The 21,150-nt window shown below is 33.0% G+C and overlaps 1 protein-coding gene across 3 annotated transcripts in view; it reads right to left on the bottom strand.

Moving 5' to 3' along the window:
- NCAM2 (neural cell adhesion molecule 2) overlaps positions 1-21,150 on the bottom strand; it is a 240,044-nt gene that overhangs the window by 70,238 nt on the left and 148,656 nt on the right. For 2 of the 3 annotated variants that reach the window (XM_085547739.1, XM_015880697.3), the window contains exon 9: positions 9,148-9,298. In XM_085547739.1, coding sequence (XP_085403865.1) covers positions 9,148-9,166 — 19 coding nt within the window. In that variant the 5' untranslated portion in view covers positions 9,167-9,298. Of the gene's footprint in view, positions 1-9,147; positions 9,299-15,662; positions 15,801-21,150 lie in introns of those variants that run through there. The other variant, XM_085547731.1, reaches the window with a different exon arrangement.

The raw sequence follows: 21,150 nt of genomic DNA, 5'->3' as shown, positions 1-21,150 counted from the left end.
AGACAGTTTTTGTATTGAACATGACAAACATATGGAACAGAAATCTCATCACAGTGTGCATGAGACATAAAACATGGTTACCACACAACAGATTTTAGATAAGCTTTATCCTCCACAATGCATAATTTCTCATGATAAGTTTATTCTGTCCTTGAACAATGGAATGAAAATGGATGATTTAACAATGCACTGTGGGAAACCCAGATAACTTTCCTTCCCAGGTAAAATCACATGGTTTGGTGCTTCCTGTGGGTTTAAGTATACATTTGGCCAATTTATATCACATTTAAGTGTTACAGGTGAAAAAGAACTTTACGTTTGCCATACATGCATTATAGGAGAACAGGGACTTTCATTTTAAACTGCTCTGTCTTCCCGAGGTAGATCTTTATTGGATGCTTGCAGCATCTTTTTATATTTTAAAAGAATAATTTACAAAGAATTTTGGGCTGTGATTTACACGTGACTACACATACTAAGAGCAGTCTCAACTTCCAAAAAAAGCAAAACTAAACAAAATGAGCTTTTCATTTTCCCACTTAAGAGCCTCAGGAAAAAAAAAGACTTTTCAGTAATTTCCCCAGTACTTAGTAGATCCAATGTAGAGAAGAGAAAAAGAAACATTAATGGTTTGATTCAGACAAATCATCTTAAATTCACAAGTAAGTAACAGATAACTGGAATGATGTTTCATATGAAGAAAAGTCTGGAAATCATTATTTAAGTATGTATAGAAAACAATTAAATTTCTTATAAAATAAGAATGTTTAAGTGGAAGGAAATAATTATTTTATAGAGAGATTTTCCTTTTTCTTCTTGTATGCTCTTCATCATTAACTATAGCAGGCTTATATGGCTACAAAGTTGGTATTTCAAACAGAAGCACATAATACATTTAACATAAGGCACTGCACTGAAAAAGAAACTCTTCAAACTACTGAAAACATAACATTGACTATTTGTTGTCTTAAAATCTAATGTGTTCTGTCTTTTAAAATAACTGAGAAATATAAATATCCTATGTCATACATTGACATAGGATATTTAAATGCAAGGCACATACTGTATAATAATAATAATAAAAAAACAAAACAGATACATGAGAAAGGTAAAACCATAGAAATATGTTACTCAGCATTCATTTGTACATGACATCAAATCAGTTCAGGGCTGTTCATAAATTAAACATTCTTTTTAAGCACTTGTCCATTGAATACCACCAATTTAAACAATAGACTTGATTTTTAAGTGGCTAAATACAGAACTATGAGATTGAATACACTTCATTTAAAAAAAAATAAATAAAATTGTTCACAAATTTAATAAAAAATAAGTCACAAAAAGATATTTATTACACTTAAACCTTACGACTCTACTTAAAATAAAAAATGCTGCCAAAACATACAAAAGCAACTTTTCCTATTAGTAGCCACAGGCAAACAATGAAGTTTGTAAGTCCTGTTATAAGCTTTAAACATGGATCATTATTTTGAAGAGGTGAGGTAATCTGAATTAACAAGATGCTTAGAATGAAGACACACTATGCCAAATAGGTATGAAATTAATCCTCTATTAGAGTATGATTTTATAAGCAATTCTAACTTCAGAATGGCACTTTAGAATATTAGGGAATCAGCATCAGTTATGCTCAGGCTTTTCCTTTTCCTATATGGGAAAGAAACTGACAGGACTGCACTGCATTTAGTAATAGTGGTTACTCATAAACAGTGTATGAAGATTGCATCAGAGAAGCAAATGCTGAAAATTGTTTCAGGAATGTAGATATTCTTAGTAGGTATAATGTCCAAGAACAGTGATTCAAACAAACCAATAAAGCATCTGTTTCATCCAGAAAATAATTCAATTAAGAACTTCAAAGATCAAGAGTTGCAAAAAAGACTGGATATGGCAGACTACCTGATTCAGTGCATGTGTCCAGACAGCCATAACAGCAAACTAGTGAGCAGAATCAGATATGCACTTCATTTAAAAGCACACACTATCTAATTTTTTGTGCTTGTTCCTTGAATAACTAACTTTCCAAAATCCCACAAAACAGATTGTCAGGTCTAAGGTGCTGGATGTTTCCTCTACTACATTTTTTGAAATCTCTCTCTTACTTTGTTAACACTGGCATATATTTCCCATCATCTAGAACTCAATACTTTAACAAACCTAGTACTTGCCTCGACATCAGTAATTATTTTCTTCCCCTTCCCTTTTTTGGTTCTTCTACAAATGCATACAATAAAGCACATAGTGGTCAATAGTATGATAGTCTATCTACTAATTATGCAGTTTATAAAAGAGTACGAGTCCTCTATTAAGGGCAACCAAGTTCTAGTCCCTGATCACCTTGATTTTTCCATTATATTTTTAAACCCAAATATCGAACTGACTTCTTCATCTCCAAAAACATAGGTACAAAATCATTTGCAATGAAGATAAGGTATCTTTCTGCTAGACGCAATGTGTTGTTGTTGTTGTTTTGTTGTTTTTTGATTTTTTTTTTAATTTTTATTTTTTTCTGATGGCACCATCACAGATTAACAAATGATGAGCAATGAATATCTGCATAGTGCTGGTCCTTTGTGCTGCCAGAGACACAAAAATTCAATGTATTTTTTGCTTAACCTCACTTGGCATTATGAGAAAGTATTTGGTTCACCACTTAAAAGAAAAAAAGAAAAAGAAAGAAAGTAACCAGTTTCATAGTAATATATGTTATGAATGGATGAACCTGTTTAAAATCACCTAGAATTGCCTAAAATATTTATGCTACTGCTGGGTATAGTTCTCAGGGTGGTACTTTGAAACCCTCAGCAGGTCTAGTTTCACTAAGTTTAATCTGAATTCATAGTTTCCTCATTTACTAATGTATGGTTTCTGAAAATCTGTGATCTTGTGACTTGTACATATCTCTGATATTTAAATATTTCTATTTCTAATTCAACAACCAGATATAAAGGCAAATCATTGCCTGCAAATGACTGCTGTGAATTCTACCATGCGCTTTCAGTCTGAGTTTATTTAAACTGTATTTTAGAGTTCAAAGATTTATTTGTAGTCAAAAAGTGTGGGGAATGTCCATCAGATGGAAAGAAAAAAAAAAAGAAAAAAAGAAAAAAAAAAAAATTGTAGCTCAGTGATATAAGCTAATATTATGTTCAAAGGAAACAGACCACATATATCTGCTGGCCATTTTCTGTTAGTACATATCCAGGAACACTAGCTGTGGCAATTACAGCAGGATCTCTCTCCCTCTGCAGATCTCTCACACGAGTAGTAATGTTCACGTACCACCAATTACTGAAACATCATTTTCAGACAGCATCAATTTGTATCAAAATTTCAATCACTACATGTATTCCAGGTCAGAATTACTGGAGAAATTTAGACTTCTGACACTGTGTATTAGATTACACAATTTTCACACAGCTGGAAGTAAAAACTGCAATGCCTTTCTCAAACCAGGATTCTGACTCCATGTCTATTCCTATCTCACTTTTCATATTTTAAGAACAAAATTCAACTCCATGCCTTTGCCTTACGTACTTCCCAATCATCCTTCGCTCCACAACACGACTCCTGCTTATCTCTTCCCTCTGTTCCCTTTCTTCCCCTCTCTCTTGCTCTCCTTTCCCATCCTATATTCCCAAAATTGTAACAGTTGTTCCTATATGGAGCAGGGACTCAGCCTTGGCATCCCTTCATTTTTCAGTCAGTGCTGTCCAGAAAAGAACAAAAATCTTCATGAAATTTTTAGGAACAGCTTAAAAATCCTAATAACATTGCTGAAATTACCTTGTAAATCCAACTCAGCTTCCAACAGGTTGATTTCCCTAAGCCTATACCTATAAACCTACTGACCTTCAGTAGAGGTTGCTGAAACTCACCTGGTGTTTCCCTCCCTACTTTAGCCCTATGCTCTCAGTGTATGCAGAAATAGCAGGTCAGGGGCAAGTTCTGTGGTGCATGAGCTCCATACCAGGTGGATGGCGCATTTGTAGATGTTTCAATCACTTCAAGATCCTCTGAGCACAAAAAAAAAAAAAAAAAAAAAAAAAAAAAAGAAAGACTTTATCTAAAAAAAAATGACTTGCAAAATTTTATTGTATTTTCAAATTATGAAAACTGCATTTTAAAATTTCAGTGCTAATATCAATTATTTAACACTTTTAGCCCTACAAGAAAAAAACTGTGAAGCAAAATGAAGGAAATATTTAAAAAAATCTTTTTCTTCTTCTTTTTTTTTTTTTTTTAATCTTTACTCTTTAGTTCAAAATGTGAAAAATAATGATGGCAAGTAAAGGTGTTTATGCAGACATATCTATTAACAAAATTACTAAATCTGAAAAGAAAAAGAATAAAATTCAAAATACTTTATTCAAGCCATTTATATCAAGGTATTTATTTATATCAAGGTATTAAAATCTACTTAAAATATCTGTTAAAGCTCATGGTAAGGTCAACAAGATCATGTAATATAGAGCTGCATTTGGAAAAAAAAAAAAAAAAAAAAGACATATTCTTGACAAACATAGTATTTTAAAAAGTACACAGCATACACAGGCCAAAAATCTTTTAAAATGGAAATTACTGGTTTAAGTAACAGGTTGATTTATTATAAAGATGAATAAATTATAGTTTTACATTTATTGTGGCAGAATGAGAAAGAGAAAACAAAGCTGCACTCATCCATGCTCCAGTACATGTAGTCTTGGTAAAATGTTTTTTGCCAAGTGACTTTATGCAATAATCCTCATTTTTGTTCATTTAATTATTTTATTCCCTTCAAATATGCATTGAAGCAGCATACCAAATTATTCCTATGTATGAAAAAAGGTACACAAGAAAAAGTCTTAACCAGTAACACCCCTAAGCCCTAAACTCATGTTATAATTACTGTATATACTGTATATGATGATAACAATTGAGCTCATCTGCCTTTGTTTTCTCATTTAAGCTATACATTTGACAAGAAAAGATGTAACTAAAACCACAAATATCTTAAAAGAAACTCTTCCAGAATATTACAGCATTTTGTTTCTCTTTGCTGCTTTTAATTATATTTGTTTTTTCTTAAGACAAATGTGTTTATCAGTATTGTTCTCAGGCAGTGATAATAAGGTGGGGCTAAATAGACCATAATCATTCATGTGGTAACAGAGCCCTCAAAAGCTGGGACTGCTGAGTCTGAAGAAGACTCAGTGAAGATCTCATCAATACACACAAATAGCCAAAGGGAGGGTCTAAGTATATGGAATCGAGTTTTCAGTGGTGCCCAGTGACAGGACAAGAGGCAATCCCATCCAACTTCAAACTTTTGGTGACTACATGAGAAGTAATGGGCTGCTCCTACACTGATCATTATTTGTAGAATTTACAGTATCAGCAGATAGCTGGAATTCTATTTGAAATCAAATAGACTACAACTTTTGTGATTTACTACCCACACTAATATTATTATCACTAAATCAAAGCCTTCCTTGATGAAGTTAGGTAGAATTTGTTGCTCAGCTTATTCAGTATGCTTTTAAATAATGCTGCATTTGTGCAAAGGTATAAATGAAATAGCAAGAATCCAAAGCATCTGAAATAACTGCAGTGCAAAATAGCTGACAAACATAACTAAGGCCTAAAATGTTAACCTATTCAGAAAGCAGAAGTTGATTAACAGTAAAGACAATGATTTCAAGTTGATGTGGAAGAAAAAAAAAACAACAACTTTCTGATAAGTAAGCAGTAGAGTAAAATAATAAATGCTGCAAAAGTTCACTTACTGAGAAATAGTATTCTACACTGTTACACAATTTTTTATTTTTATTTTTTCATATAATTGAAAAAATGTTGGTATATAATAAGGAATAAGACTACAAAATTCAGGTCTGGATAAAAAAAAAAAATAAATGGCAAAACAAAAAAACAGTAGTAAGCAGATTTTCTCATTTATGGTGAAACTATAAATTACTTGTTTTCCAGTAATTGCTTTCTAAGAAATCATATTTGTTAAACACCCATGTAGCTGCTCTCATATAAAAATGTACCGTATTACTGAATGTAATATGCTTGTGATTGATAGTCTGTTGCCCATAACACTAGCTTACCATGAGGCTGGACCTTACAATCTATCTAATAACTATAAATGGAGAATTTCAAATGAAATTGAGTGATGTGAAAACCTTTAATTGGAGCTATGAAAAACTGTGTTAGGATGCTTCCTAGGCAGTAGGTAGAAAAGACAGCCTTTTCCAAAGAACGCGACTTAAAACATTATTGCTGGTAAGGGATGTACTCTCCAAAGGAACTTGAGATTCCCTTTGGTGATACAGAGTGATTGGGTAGACGCGTATTATTGTAGGGTGCACATGCCCACTCCTAAGTGTAAGCAATTTTGAATATTTCTGACTGTGCTAACTACAGTTGAAACACAACAAAGAGAAAACTTCAAGGGCAAGCAGAAAACTGCTTGTAGGAGTCATAGCCTATTAATCATTACTGGATTGTTTAAATCCTTTCCAAATTGGTAATGCCATCAGTGCATGCTTACTGAGAGTAATACTCTGAAGACAGATTACCCATCATATCTAATATGTCAAAATTGTGCATTTTCATTCTCTAATGCTAATCACTGCAGTGAATAATTTCTGGAAATACACCCAGGAAATAACTTGCTCTCTCATCAGAACTTTTCTATATTGTGATTTTTAAGATTCCCTTATATTCCTAGCTTGTATTTTCAGAACAAACATATCAGCTAAAACCACGACAGTACTGTACAGAAATGTAAACATTTGCACTGAAAACTGTGACTTGGAAAGGCATCTGATTTATCTGTCCAAAGCACTTTGTAATTCACTGGGATTTATTCATTTTATCTCCTTGGGTCCTTTTGACAACCTCACCTGCAGAGCGCCTCCTGCTATATCTAATTTTCAATAATCTGTTTCTATATGTTTTTATTAAAAAAGACAGATAGCTAATCATTAGAGGCACATCTTAATTCCCAATACCAAGAATACATTATAGATGTCAATTTTTCTATCAGTTGATTCAATTATTATTATTATTGGCAGTAGTAATTTTGATTAATGTTAACAGCACCCAATATTCAACTTCATATGTATAATCAAAATTTTCAGTTGATTATATTCATTAATGAACAATATTAATAATGATATCTTATTGTTCATGTCCTTCATTTATTTTTTTCTTAATTTTATTTTTTAACATATTTAATGAAAGAATAAACAAACATAACTGAACACAAATACGACTTTGTAGGGAGAAATCATTGAAGTGCCTCTGTGCTCCCTACAATTTATGGCTGTCTAGCATTTACTCCAGATAAAAGGCAGGGTTAACTGCACCCAGATGGTATCAAACCTGATAATCTCCTTCTGCCCTGGAGAAGTGCTTATCATCAAAAACAACCTCAACAGAGAACAAGGATAAAGTACAGAAACTCTGTGCAGTCCCACTGTCAGTTTAAGTCTCTGACAGAGGACACAGTAGGTAAAGGATGAGACAGTGACACCAGGGCATTTTGTGTCTCCATTAGGACTGTTTAACTGCACTGTCGTTTGAGAATGTGCCAAGAACATGCCTTCCCTCCTGACAACAAAAAACACCAAATGCCGTAAAAACATATAAAGAAGAATACTGGCACTATAGAGCGGCATTAGGTGCATCAATTAGTCACACCCAGGAGCTATGGAACAGTATGTACAAATAGACCTCATTTATTTATGTTTTAATTTAATTTGTTTTTTTTTCATATCTGTAATGTAGTAAATGAATATTAAAAATAAATAAATAAAATAAATGCAACCCTGATAGCAATGTTCATAGTTACAAACAATATCCTGAAAAAAGATCAACAACAGAAAGGAGGTCTAATAATTTATTCAATACCAAATTCACGGAATCTCAAAAAATTCCCCTCTTTGCCCAGTTTTGCTTTAGTTATTTAGGTTTGACCATGTAACTTAAATAAGACTGATGGCAGATGAGGTTTTGCCTTTAGATTAGTTGTTTTGTTGTTTGATTGTTGGGTTGTTTTTTTTTGGTTTTTTTTTTGTTTTTTTTTTTTTGACTGGGCAAGGCACACAACCCACCTAATGCAAAGTTATTTTTAATACAAATTTAAAACTGCTGTAAGGGGTTAGTCAGAATGCCAGTGGAGACAGACTTACATTGTATCACCTAGAATATATTAGCACTGATTATAAAATTACTCGACACTTATTGGATATGAAAATGCTTGCATTTCTGGTATTCAAAGAACACCTGTTCAAATATCAGATCAAGTTTTCAAAACTGGAGATTCTAGTTTTACAAATTTCATTTTACACTTGATTAAATAAAAATCTTGTGTTATACACTAAAAATAATCATCACAATGAGTGATCACTCTGATGATAGAATAATACATCTCTGTTATTTTAAAAACTGTTTTTATCAGATCTTTTAACTGCAATGTTTTGAGTCAAAAAGAGTCTCCACTGAGCATAAATTCAGAATGAAAACAGTATGCTCATCCATGTTCACACAAAGATTGTTTCTATACATATTGCAAATTGAGTGTGCCATACTAGTCATATTAATTCAACTGGAACATATTGGAATATTTAAATTAATAGCATTAACTTCAAAAATTGCACCCTGAAACATGTTAAAATGACATTAAGTGTATAAACACAGAAATTTGTTTGTGGCCTTTAATATGAATTCTGTCCTAATGATTTCTTCATTTTCTTTTGCCATTTCATAAAATGTAACACATTTTATAACTCCCTTGTGAGAAACTTAAGCTCCAGTCTCAGTTGTTGCTCAAATCAGTCCTTACTGAATACCCACAGCAGTCTCCACTAGACCAAAGACTTAAAATGTAGCATTAAAATAGCTAGGAACATTAGAATATGATATGAGATGAAACCCCGTTGCATTTAAATACCTGACAATAGTCATGTAAACTTCAAAAAAGCTAAGATTCCTCCACAGAATTCATTATTACTAATTATACAGAAGTACATACTTTCTTAAATTATGCAAGTGTAAACATCAAGGAAAAACTGACCTTCCATTAAGAATGTACTTTTGTTTTTAAAACAATTTTTAAAGAGAAAACAAAATATGGGAACTTACATTCAATATCAAGGTACATGCTCTTTTGGTGCCCACCAATTCTACTTGCAGCTTCACAGTCATATCTCCCTGAATCTGACAACTTCACATCTTTAATATGCAGTGACGATTTTCCATGCTGCCCTTTGACTTCTATACGGCCATCTGGGCTCTGTTTACATTGATTTAGGAAAAAGAAAGGTTTTATACAGATATGTATATTTATATATGCTTTATATATTAAACACCACTGATATAGTATGACTGAAAGCATTTCTTCACCTGAGGTGAAACTGTTACTGACAGGTAATTTCTAAATTTGTCAAATGAATTAAAAATATAGATAAAAGGTGCTGTTCTACTTCTAGGCACTATAATAATGGGAATAAGTACATGCTTAAAGGAACACAGTCAAGGATCACAAAAATTATCAGTTGGCCTGGTGAATGACATACTGAAAGCCTGTTTACGACCTCATTCATTTTGTTACGATGATGTGGTTAATGAAAATACTATGTGCAAAATCACAGTGTCTCATATCACTGTTGGGATTATCACTTCTGTTCTTAAAATCCCCAAGTCCCCATGAAACAATGATCAAAATACAAATCCAGTCACAGACTTCTAATTTACATTACTTGTATTTTCTTGTCAGAAGCTTAAAATTGTTAACAAACACAATCCATAATTGTAACTTGAATTTCTGGATTTCATTCTTTTATCGTTGAAAGGAAGAAGGGAATGAATACAAATGAATACTAGCTCCCAATTTCCTAGAAAATAATTTCTACATTCATCGACTTAATAAAAAACAATATCCCTGTCCCCTAATCCAAACCTATTTGACTTTCAAAACCAGAAAAGAGTAGGGAAAAGAGTAAAAAATAAAAATAATAATAAAAAAAAAATAATAAAAAATCACTGATTTACTCTTCAAATTCCATAAAAATAGTTATTTTTAATCTGTCTCTACAAATTCCTTGTTCTACAATATTGGGAAACGTTACTTCTTTGTCTCATGTTTATTCCATTTAATGAAAAAAAAAAAAAAAAAAAAAAGGCTGAAACAGAATACTGACAGAATACTGATGTATACCTACCTTCATTACTGAGATAAGTGGAAATGGGAGAGAATAAAACTTTAATGCCCAATTCTGTAACTAAATATGTTCATAACCTTATGCAAGTTGTTTCGTCAATGAATGCAGGAAAATATGAATACAAGTAAGAACACAAATATTAAAAATAGTCATATACAGTATCCTTTATATTAGATTTTAAAGAAGGAAAAGAGTATCAAACTCCATGAACACTGGATTTTGTTTCCTGTGAAAATCTCACAGTACATACACGTGGTTATGAAACATAATGCAGGAGAAAATCTAAATTACTTTGAATTGGTAACCATTAATAAGGCCAGCTATCTCATAAAATTTATAATGCAGAACATTCAGTTTTCATTATACATTTAAAACAAGGAAAAAACAAATGAAAAAGTTTCTACTAAACACGCTACAGAACTTCAGTGCTGAAAGTAATGATTTGCAGGAAGAGGATTTCCTGGGATAATTCAAATGCAATTTCTTTGAAGCAAACAAATAAAAGCCACAACAATTTTATAATCTCTGATACACCTATATTTTACAAACACAATATAAGCATTATTTATCTAATGATTGTTTGTTTATCATATATCACATGTACTTTGGGCAATTCACTTCTGATTTTACCTTAGCTAGAAGTATTTCTCAAAGAAGTCAAAGTTTAATCTAAAAAGATATAAACTGAAACAACCTGTAATGATTCACAGAAATGGTGCTACTTTTAGAACATCAAAAGGAAAATTTTATCACTTCAACATTAATACCAAATGCTGAAATTCACTATATAGTAATAGAATCATAGAATGGCCTGGGTTGAAATGGACCTCAACGATCATCGAGTTTTAACCCCCCTGCTATGTACAGGGTTGCCAACCACCAGACCGGGCTGCCCTGGTCTATAGATGTTGATATAAATCACTATAAAACACATTCACAATAATTTACTCCATACTTTCCAAAGCAAAGATACGAATGTTAATTGATGCTAAGGAAAGAAAAAAAAAAGCAACAGAAAAAAACCAGAGAGAATCACAAAGATCTCTAAATAGATATCACAAAAGATGCTCCTTCTTGTATTATCTACTTATTTTCTACTGCTGGAAAATACTCAAAATATTTTGCTATGTAGACATTTTGTCTGTTCCCAGAGTAACCTTCTGAAATTGTAAGCATGTATGTATGAATGAGCATACTTTAATCAAATATGGATGACTGAAAAATAAGAAGTCTTATGGAAAATGACTTTTTAGGTCTCTAGGTTAAAAGAAAATGAAAATATAACCAATATTCTGAATGGAAGACTTTTGACATTCACAACATCTACTCTCACTATCACCAAATATTTACTAAGAAGCATTTTGAGACTCGATTCAATTGATTTAAAAAACAACCAGATATTTTCATTCAAAATCCACAAAAATGAAAAAAATGTGTAACAATTACAAGCAATAAAATAATTTGGCCCAAAAGATTCATAAAATATCAACATTTGACAGTTAACCTCTAGTTTTTCAAAATTGTCTGAGAACGACCTCCTTGAAATTGTTCATAAAATAACGTAGAAAATGTAATATGATTTTTTATTTTTTTAAAATTTTTTATTTTTTTTTCCCTGCAGTCCAGAGAATACATATACTCCTCTTACCACTTTATAACCAGTTAATTTGTTCCTGGTCCTATCCTGCAGGTGCCTTACCACACCACTTCAAAGAATCAAGACGAATTGATTACAATTCAATTCATCTTTCTTTGCTTCACTAAAATACATTGTTGAGCAAACATTCCCGAGAAACAAAAATATATGAAATGCGTGTGCAAATACATTCCAAGAAAATTCTTAAATAAATAAATAAATAAATATGTACATGCATAGAAATAGTTGCCTGTGTCTAGAGATGATTCACAGAACATCCTGGAGATTAATGCATACCTATTAAAAATGCTAGTAAATACAATCATTTTCCATATGGATTTCAAAAATGCCAGTGTGTTGGCATTTCATCATTCTATGAAGTAAGTTAGCTAACAGGCATTGAAGAAGAGTGAAGAAGGTGGGACAAAAGTATAACTCACAGCTTTACCCTGAAGCAAAAACTGAAGCCATGCCAGTTATGTTTTCTTGATCTTATAAATGGTATTATCAAAATTAGAATATATTGAGAAAGAAGTAATCTGCTTATGTAGATATGCAGAATATCTGCATATGTGAATATGCATGTGCATAATTTGCATAAGCAAAATATGCAAAACAGGGACAGCCCTAACCTTGGATACTGTGCCAATCAGAACTTGATATCCCTTGGTAAAATCTTTCTGAGGTTTAATTCACTCCTGCAGTAAGTACGTACAGCACACATTAGCACAATTTCTCTCACAGTAGCAGACCAGAACTGGAAGAGGAAGCACACATACAAACATGAAGTACATGACATCCCCACTAGAGAAATAGTATAGGTATTGAATTAGGTCAGATCTCAAAACACAGTCTCCGTAAATTAATAATGTTAATAACTCTCAAGTCTGCCTGAAATAGTAACAGACACTTAAAGAATGGTGGGATTCCATTTTTTCTATTTCAAATACCAAAGTGGAAGAGAGTTAAAATATGTATTACAATTCATTTTGCTAAACTGATCATGGCTTTATTTCTTAGTAGTATTAAAGAATATATGAAATAGCTAAAACAAAAATCTGGACAGCCAGAATAAACCATGTGGTTCAATACTCATGACTTCTCTTGACTAACTGAATTACTCTGACAACTGCAGATTATGAATAATCAGCGAAGTCTGAAAAATCATACATGACCAACATAATTCTAAATCCATGAAAATGTACATTAGAAGGCAAGACATGTACACTCTTTCCTTCAAAGGAAAGAGAAGAATTATTTCAGTAAACAGACCACTGTATGTCTTGCAGATGCTACAGAAAAACAAAGTGTTTAGAGGTTGCTTTTTTTATATCACTTTGGAAATCCCAATAAAAATAAAATATTTTCAAACATGACTGTAAGTCAGTTAATTTTGTAAATGTCATTAAACAGTTTTATCTTCAGTAGTGGCTTTGACAAAGTTGAACTCACACGTATCTTGCTCTGTGAATTTACTGCTCTCTACAACCACCTGAAAGGAAGTGGTGGAGAGGTGGGGGTCAGCCTCTTCTCCTGATTAACTTGTGACAGGGCTAGAGGGCATGGCCTCAAGTTGAACCAGGAGAGATTCAGGTTGGATATTAGGAAAAATTTCTTCAAAAGAGTGGTCAGACATTGGAATGGGCTGCCCGGGGAGGTGGCGGAGACCATGGAGGTGTTCAAGAAACATTCAGAAGCTGTACTATGGGATGAGATTAAGTGTGGAAATATTGTTGGTAGGTGGATGGTTGGACTAGATGACCTTAGAGGTCTTTTCCAGCCTTGGTGATCATATTATTCTATATTTCTACCCATAAAAAAAATCTTAATTTAAAATTTAATGTTTCATAGAAAAAAAATCTTCAGAATACCGATAGCAGTCTAGACGTCTGCTGTCAAAGAAAAAAAGAATGAACAAGAATGCTCTATACAGTAAAATTAAAAACAGCAACATTTAACTACAAAAAAAAAAAAAAAAGAAGAAAAAAAACCATCCTACAATTACAATATTTTTACTTACAAAACAATAATTAAAAAATGAGGGCTGTCTTATAACTTGAGATGTTAAGAGATTAAATCTACAGATTCTACAAAAGTAAAAAAAAAAAATCATGACAAGAGTTTGTCATGCTGTACATATTATTTTATTACTGGGCTTTTTCTGTTAAGCTCTTCCTGTACTTCTGACATGATTTCAGTTCCACATATTCCCTACCTCTGGACTGGCTAAAGCTGACATATTCGGACCAGTGCACAGCTCCAAAACGATGTACTTGAGCTCCCAAGGTAGTATCAGAATGATGATAACCATGTATTTCAAGGGTTCCACATACTGAAGAGGAATGTAGCTTTCAAGGAATGACAGAATAGTGAGGTGAGAGTACAACACCTGCAAAAATGCATGAACAGCTTCTAGGACAGAATAACCTAGGCTGATACCATGGAGAGTTCAATCTCCACAATCCAGTTGGTGTTTGTCATGGATGTAGTTTAAGAAGTTTAATTTCTCAGGAGGGGAGAACTAGCTGATAATGGTGCTCAGACATTGTTATTCTTTTTGAATTGTAGAAAGCTGTAATTGAGAAGAGGTGAATACTGTGATTAGTGGTTGAGTTTGACTTATCAACCATTTCTCCAACTCTCACTGAGGAACTGTAGAACCAAATGAGATGAAGTTGTATGACTGCCAAAACATGCATTTGCAGTTTGCTGAAAGCAAAAGTGGAAGGTGAGAACAGATGCAGGAAGTGGTGACTTGTCTATAGCTGGTTTTAGATAATGTCACTTTGACCGTTAAAGCAACTCTGACTTTGTTAATTATATTCCCTATCAGACTTCATGGTTTGGCTGACAAAGTACTCCATGCCTCGAAGTCCAAGCACAATAGTGACATAAAAAAAATCCTGCATTTGAAAATTTAAAATCTGGATACATTGAAATTCCTTAACTCCTTCATGGGTTTTTTGTTTGTTTGTTTGTTTGTTTGTTTTTGTTTTGGTTTTTTGTTTGTTTGTTTGTTTTTCCCCATAATGTTAAAGATTTATTTGTGATCAAAGTGCCATTAACCCCAATAGTTATGCCACTACAGGTCAGTTTTTTCTGTCACTAATTACCAAATTATGTCTTCTGACATCCTGTGTAATTCAGTGCTATTTTGGATACAGACAGCACGTGTTAACAACAGAAAAAAAATGAAGAAACAGTATCTTAGATTTCAGAGTGACAATTCCTTTATGAAACATGGTGCAACATACTCAGGAGCAGACAATGCGGGAATACGTAACTTCAGTAAAATCCACAGGAGTTTCTCAAAATCACCCAAGTGAGCTGCTGCAGATGTACATGGTTAAATAGAGGGGGGAAAAAAAAGAAGAAAGAAAAGAAGATTTTTTTTTTTTTTAATTTTATGCAAAGTTCTTCCTTTTCCAGAGCAAAGGGTAAAAATTGCCAATGTAAGAACATCTTTGTTGTATTGCCTTAGTTGTGTTCTGTGTATGCATCACTAAATGTAAACAAATCCTGATTAAAAGAATAGTCTTTGGAATTTCAAGAATCACAATTTTTTTTAGGAAGTTTTCTGATTTTAGGTTGTGTTCTAGGCACATATGAGGAAATCTTCATACTAAGTACTTCAGATTGATGTTTTCTATTTGTGAAATTCAAGCAGATTATGCATGATTGTTCCTTGAAGCAGCATGAAAGACAAGACCTTTTGCAATTTGACATGCTGATACTGAATGATGATAAAATTCCAGAAGTCTATTAAATATGTGACCAAAATTCCTAGTCTGAAAATCTACCTTTGATGATGAGAAAGGGCTGTTAGTCACAACAGCCATCATCGTGTAGAAGCTGATGGAAGCTCCCTTCTGGATTATGGATGGCATATTCACAATATTTCCCCATTCTCTTCAGGTAAATGTATTCTATCCATGCACCTGTTGGAGACAGTAGAAAATTCCAGAGTATTGCTATGTGTATTTGCCTTAATGTCCAGTGAATCAGAATAATGGTACAGTAGTGTTTTGGACTTCAGTGAATTTTGCAGTGTTTTTTTAGAACTGCAGCTCACTTAATACATATTTCAGCATGCTGCAAATTCTTGAATTGGATAGAAATTTGGTTTTTCACAAGGATGAAATTAATGAAGAGCCCATTGTTTTCATATCCATAGTGTAACACCAGGGAAGTCACAAAAAAAAAGAATCTTGAAGAAAAAGAAATAGTTGTTTTGATTTTCTGTTCATCTGCAGATACAGCAGATACTTTTAAAGAGCTCAGACTGAAAATTGTAGCAGGTTCTATGCAGGTTTCTAATGCATGTATAATATCAGAAAAAATGTATTCTTGCAAGCTTCATAAAGCTTTTAGATATTATGAACTGGTATTTGACTAATTCATGCCAGTATTTCTTTCAAACTTAAGTCACTAAGTAATGAGATGACACAAGATACCCAATACACCAAAACCAGATAGTAAGATATGAAAAAAAAAACCAAAATCAAAAACCAAAAACAACAAAACAGAAAAAACAAACAAACAAAAACCAACACAACCCTCTTTCCTCGGTTGGATTTTACTCACAGAAGAGTATGAAACAAAATAATAGAGAAAATAAGATGATCAGCTATTCAAGATTACTTCCACTAAATAGGCAAATCACAAGAAAGAAACCATTGATGATTATTAATGCCAAAATTTTAGCATCATATGATAAAAACTTGTGAAGTAAAACATGCATCAGTGTTAGTCAGAAAAGTAACAGCAGCATCCACAAGAAATTGTGTAGAAGGGTAACAAAAATATGACATCAGTACTAACTACATATATACCTTGTAATTAGTAATTCTCATTCATGGAGAAATAACACTGTACTTTGCCATTTTATTTCTCAGACCTTTACTGATCTGAATCTACCTCAGCTATGATGCCATTAGCATAAGTGACTGAAATGGAGTCTGATCAGCAAAATTCTCAGACATAAGACCATTAACCCACAACAGTCTTATTCAATAAATATAATAATGAACAAAAAAACAAAAAAACAAAAAAACAAAACAAAAAAAACGAGAGAGAGAGAGAAAAACTAAAAATAACCATTCTACTACACAATGATATTTTCTTTTGTAATGAAATCTTGTTGATTGCTTCACTGGATAAATGAGAATGACACATACATGATTACAGGCTAACTTTGTAAATCTTTAGAATGACTGAGAAATGTGTCCATCTTCAGTTCAAATTAGTCACAAGACATTACAGCAAAGAATGAATATGAGAATATTTCAGCAAAAGCACAGGGCTTCAAACAAGTATCAACATGGTATCAAGCACTGCTGAAATTTAATATAATGTTATTTCCTAGAATTTATCATTCAGCACTTACTCGACCTCTGTGCATATAAAAAATAAATATCACTATTAAATATAAAAGGTTTAAGTAACAATGAATAAGCTTATTCAAAAAGGGAACTTCAAACTAGCCCTGTTTCTATTCATATCCAAATTCTAGCTGTAGAAATCATTAGTATAATGAAAATATACCACCGTCCTATGCTGAAGTGCCTATACAGAGTTCTCCTTATGAGATGTTAGAAAACAATGTGAGAACATGTAAGCATCCAGCACTGGGACCCACCTATCCTTCAAGCAGGAATTGTAGCCCATTGAGTACAATTTCATTGTTATTTACAAAGGCTCTGTACTGATCCAGCAGTGCAGAACTCTCTCAGGACTTAATCAGTGGTTGCCTTGGTAGGAGGTAATTTAAGCTTGTTTCAGGATTACAAGATCCTTTGTCATTAGGTAACTACCTAAATTTGTTTCTGCTTAGCAACGAGCCCCCCTGTATGGCAAATGTTGGAAAGTTATTACCCTTGAATATTATTAGGGATTAGAGGAGGTGGCTCTGTAACTCTGTACCTAACCACTAATACCTAATCAACATTCTAATCAATCTGATCACTTGTATCACTGAAAATAGTCAAACTATAGTCAAAAACCAATGGGGAAAAGGAAAAAAAAAAAAAAAAAAAAAAAAAAAAAAGCCTGTAAAATGCCTGCAAAATAGAGGTAGGGAAGGAAACACAGTATGAGTTAGCTTTCATTTAAATATGTTGGCTTGAGCCATTTCTATATTTCACTGGGGAAAAATTTAAAAAAAACTTATGAATTGCAAACCTTTCTTCTCAATGTTTTAATTTTTTTTTTTTTTTTATTTTTATTTTTTTTTTAATTGAGGAAAATTATCACTGTCAACTAGAAGTCTCAGGGGAGGACTGGAAGGATGATAATAACAACATGAAGAAAACTAGGAATATTTATATAATAGATATATAAATAAAAATATAATCAATCCATATACAAAATAAAAATGATAAATCAATGTTAATTATTATTTCTGTACTATATTCATGACTTGGATTAAACTGTTGGTACTGTAACTGGAGTAAGAATAAAGTTTTCCTTTATTCTGCTTTAACTGACAACATTACTTGGATCAGTAACAAACTATTGAAGGGCTGTATGCCTACTTACTCATTAAGCTCTTCTGTAAGGATATAAAATAATCCCTCAAATTGCATCTACTCCAGCAATCTCAACCTGAATTTACTGCATTTGTATATTTGTTTATTTAATTTTGTATGTTTTACGCTCAAACCATGACTGAGTTACTTTTGTTGTTTTAACTGCAGGAATAACTGTTACGGTGAAGGTATGCTGTTATCTACATGGTGAAACTGTCCATAGAGAATAGAACAGCACCTGCTTTCTTTAAAACAAAAAGTAACAGAGTTCGAGATTCTCTTACGGATTTGTTCAGTAGTTGTATGCAGCTTGGGATTCTTTCCAGTTTTCTGAAAAAGGTGATGTATCTTTTATGAAAATGACTACGGCTAGACAGCAGACAGAAAGTCTGTCTGGAAACTGGGATAAGGTGGAGCCCTGCAGCGGTACACAAGCAACAAAGCTTCCTTAGGGGAAGGAAAGGCACAGAAAGCCAGAAATACCTAACCTGAGTGATGAGGGGTGGGGGAATTGTTTGCAGCAGGACACAGATCTAAATGTCAGACCTCAATGATCAAAAAGTCTGCTCACAAAACCAGAGAAGTCCGTAGGGCTTTTCACTACTTGAGAAACAACAGGAAATTATAGTAGTAAAACAAAACAAAACAGAAACCCAAGAGAAGAACAACTAACCTGGACAGATCTGAAAGGACAAAAGTATTTGTTTTCAAGCCATTTTATTTAATTATTATCATCTGCATTTCTCTATATTTCTGAATTTATTTATGTGCAGAGATAAAAGTACAAGTCTATGCTGTAAAAATGAAATTGGGAGGAGCCTATTATGGAAAAACCTGCTGCTACTAGAGTTTGAAGCAAGATGGACAGCAGCAGAGACTGTGGCATGGCAGCACAAGGAGAAATCCACCATGTGTCACTCTACAGTGGAAAGAAGCCCTGCTGGAGCAGTTCATGAAGGACTGTAGCCAATGGGGCACCCCATACTTGAAAAATGTGAGGAAGGTGCATGAAGCACTAAGCCCTCATTCCCCTGTAATGCTCAGGAGGATGTGTGGAAGAGACAGCACTCAGAGAGGAAAACAATGAAGACCAGCCTGGAAAGAAAAAAAAGTTGGGGGAAGCTCTTTTAGTTTTGTCTTTATTTCTAAATTATCATACTCTATTCTTACACTGACAATAAATGAAACAAACTTCGCCCAAGTTGAATATGCTTTGCCTGAGATAGTAATTGATAAGTGCTCTCCCTGTCTTTAGCTCAGCTCAGGAGCTTCCCCTTCTTATTTTTTCCCTCTTCCCTGATGGGGAAGGAATAAGAGAGAGGCTGAGTAAGCAGCTGGGAACTGGCCTAAGCCAGCCCACCACAACTGGATTCAGAGTAGGCTTACAGGGGCTAACGGCCTCTTGGTGGGTCATTAGTAGGAGTAAAAAATTTCTTTTACTTTCTTTGTACAGCTACCAATTCTCAGCCTTATCCAGTGCAGTTAACAGTAAAACTGTCAAAGCTTACATTTGTTGAGGATATGTCATGAGCAAAAGCATTCATGTTATTTAATATCTGGGCATTTGCTACAAGATAAATGATCATTTTTTAATGTTCTTGATTACACAATTTCATTTTAACGAATAAGCTAAAGGTAAACAAGGACTGATCTGTTTGTATAAACCCACACATCTTCATACAAAATTAGTAAATATTTTAGCATCATTAGAACATATTTCCTAATTACAATGACCTAAGGGCATGAGAATTTCCAACAACAATCTGTGAAACTTAAAGAGCTCTTAGAGATTTTATTTTCAATACGTACAGTATTGCTTTTGCGTGAATTAAATTTTTTATCTGAATAAAGTCTTACTACAATGTTAGTACTATTTGAATCACTTGAATGTATAATTCAATAAATAAATAAGTAAATAAACAAACAAAAAAACCATTAAGAAGCACCAACAACTGTGTCCAAGGCCTAAATAATATTCATACTGTAATTTTTTTTTCCCCCTCCATTTAAAAGCTGTGAAGTCATTCTGGCTTCCAATGAGATTCTGCACTTATTCTCAGATTTTCTAAATGAAAGCAGAAAATAATTATCAGTCAACAGATTGTAACCCCAGGTTGTGTTTCTGAAATATGCTGGTAAAACAGTGGGGTTTGTTTTTGTTTTGTTTTGTTTTTCATTTCGACCTTTAGATATTCACAAAATGATTTTTTAATTGCCAATTTCTGAATTAAGAAAACTATTGTTGTACAATGGTCTGCTAAAACAATAAATTATTACCATGTAATATAACCCGGAGCACTTTAATATTATGTATCAGCTATCTATTAAGTATATTAAACCATGTGAAATGGCCAGCTTCCAGTAAAATAAAGATTACCATATACAATTAATTCATTGAATTCTGACATAGGTGTCACAACTTGATTTGCATAAGCAGAAATTTATGCAAAGTAAAGAAAAAAATCTTACTGTTAATATCATTATTCATTTTAATGTGACACAAAGAAATTTTAATAACACAGATTTACTCCACACATAAATGAGTGTTGCTATTTTGACTACGGATCAGAGCTCAGACAAACAGTTCAGTCATGCGGACTTAAGAAATACTAACATTAGAGGGTGCCAGTAAGGGCAGGACAAGCAGTCTTCTATTTTCCCGTTGGAAAGAAAAGAGAATATTGCACTACACTTGAGGTTTGGTTCCACAGTCTCCCAGCCACCACAGATGACAAATGTCAGTTCATCAACATTATTCTGT

This window comes from Coturnix japonica, chromosome 1, assembly GCF_054131305.1.
Source record: "Coturnix japonica strain WE chromosome 1, WE-NBRP24, whole genome shotgun sequence".
In the NCBI taxonomy this organism is placed as follows: domain Eukaryota; kingdom Metazoa; phylum Chordata; class Aves; order Galliformes; family Phasianidae; genus Coturnix; species Coturnix japonica.
The sequence above is the reverse complement of the archived record's forward strand: the minus strand, read 5'-3'. Positions and strand labels throughout refer to the sequence as shown.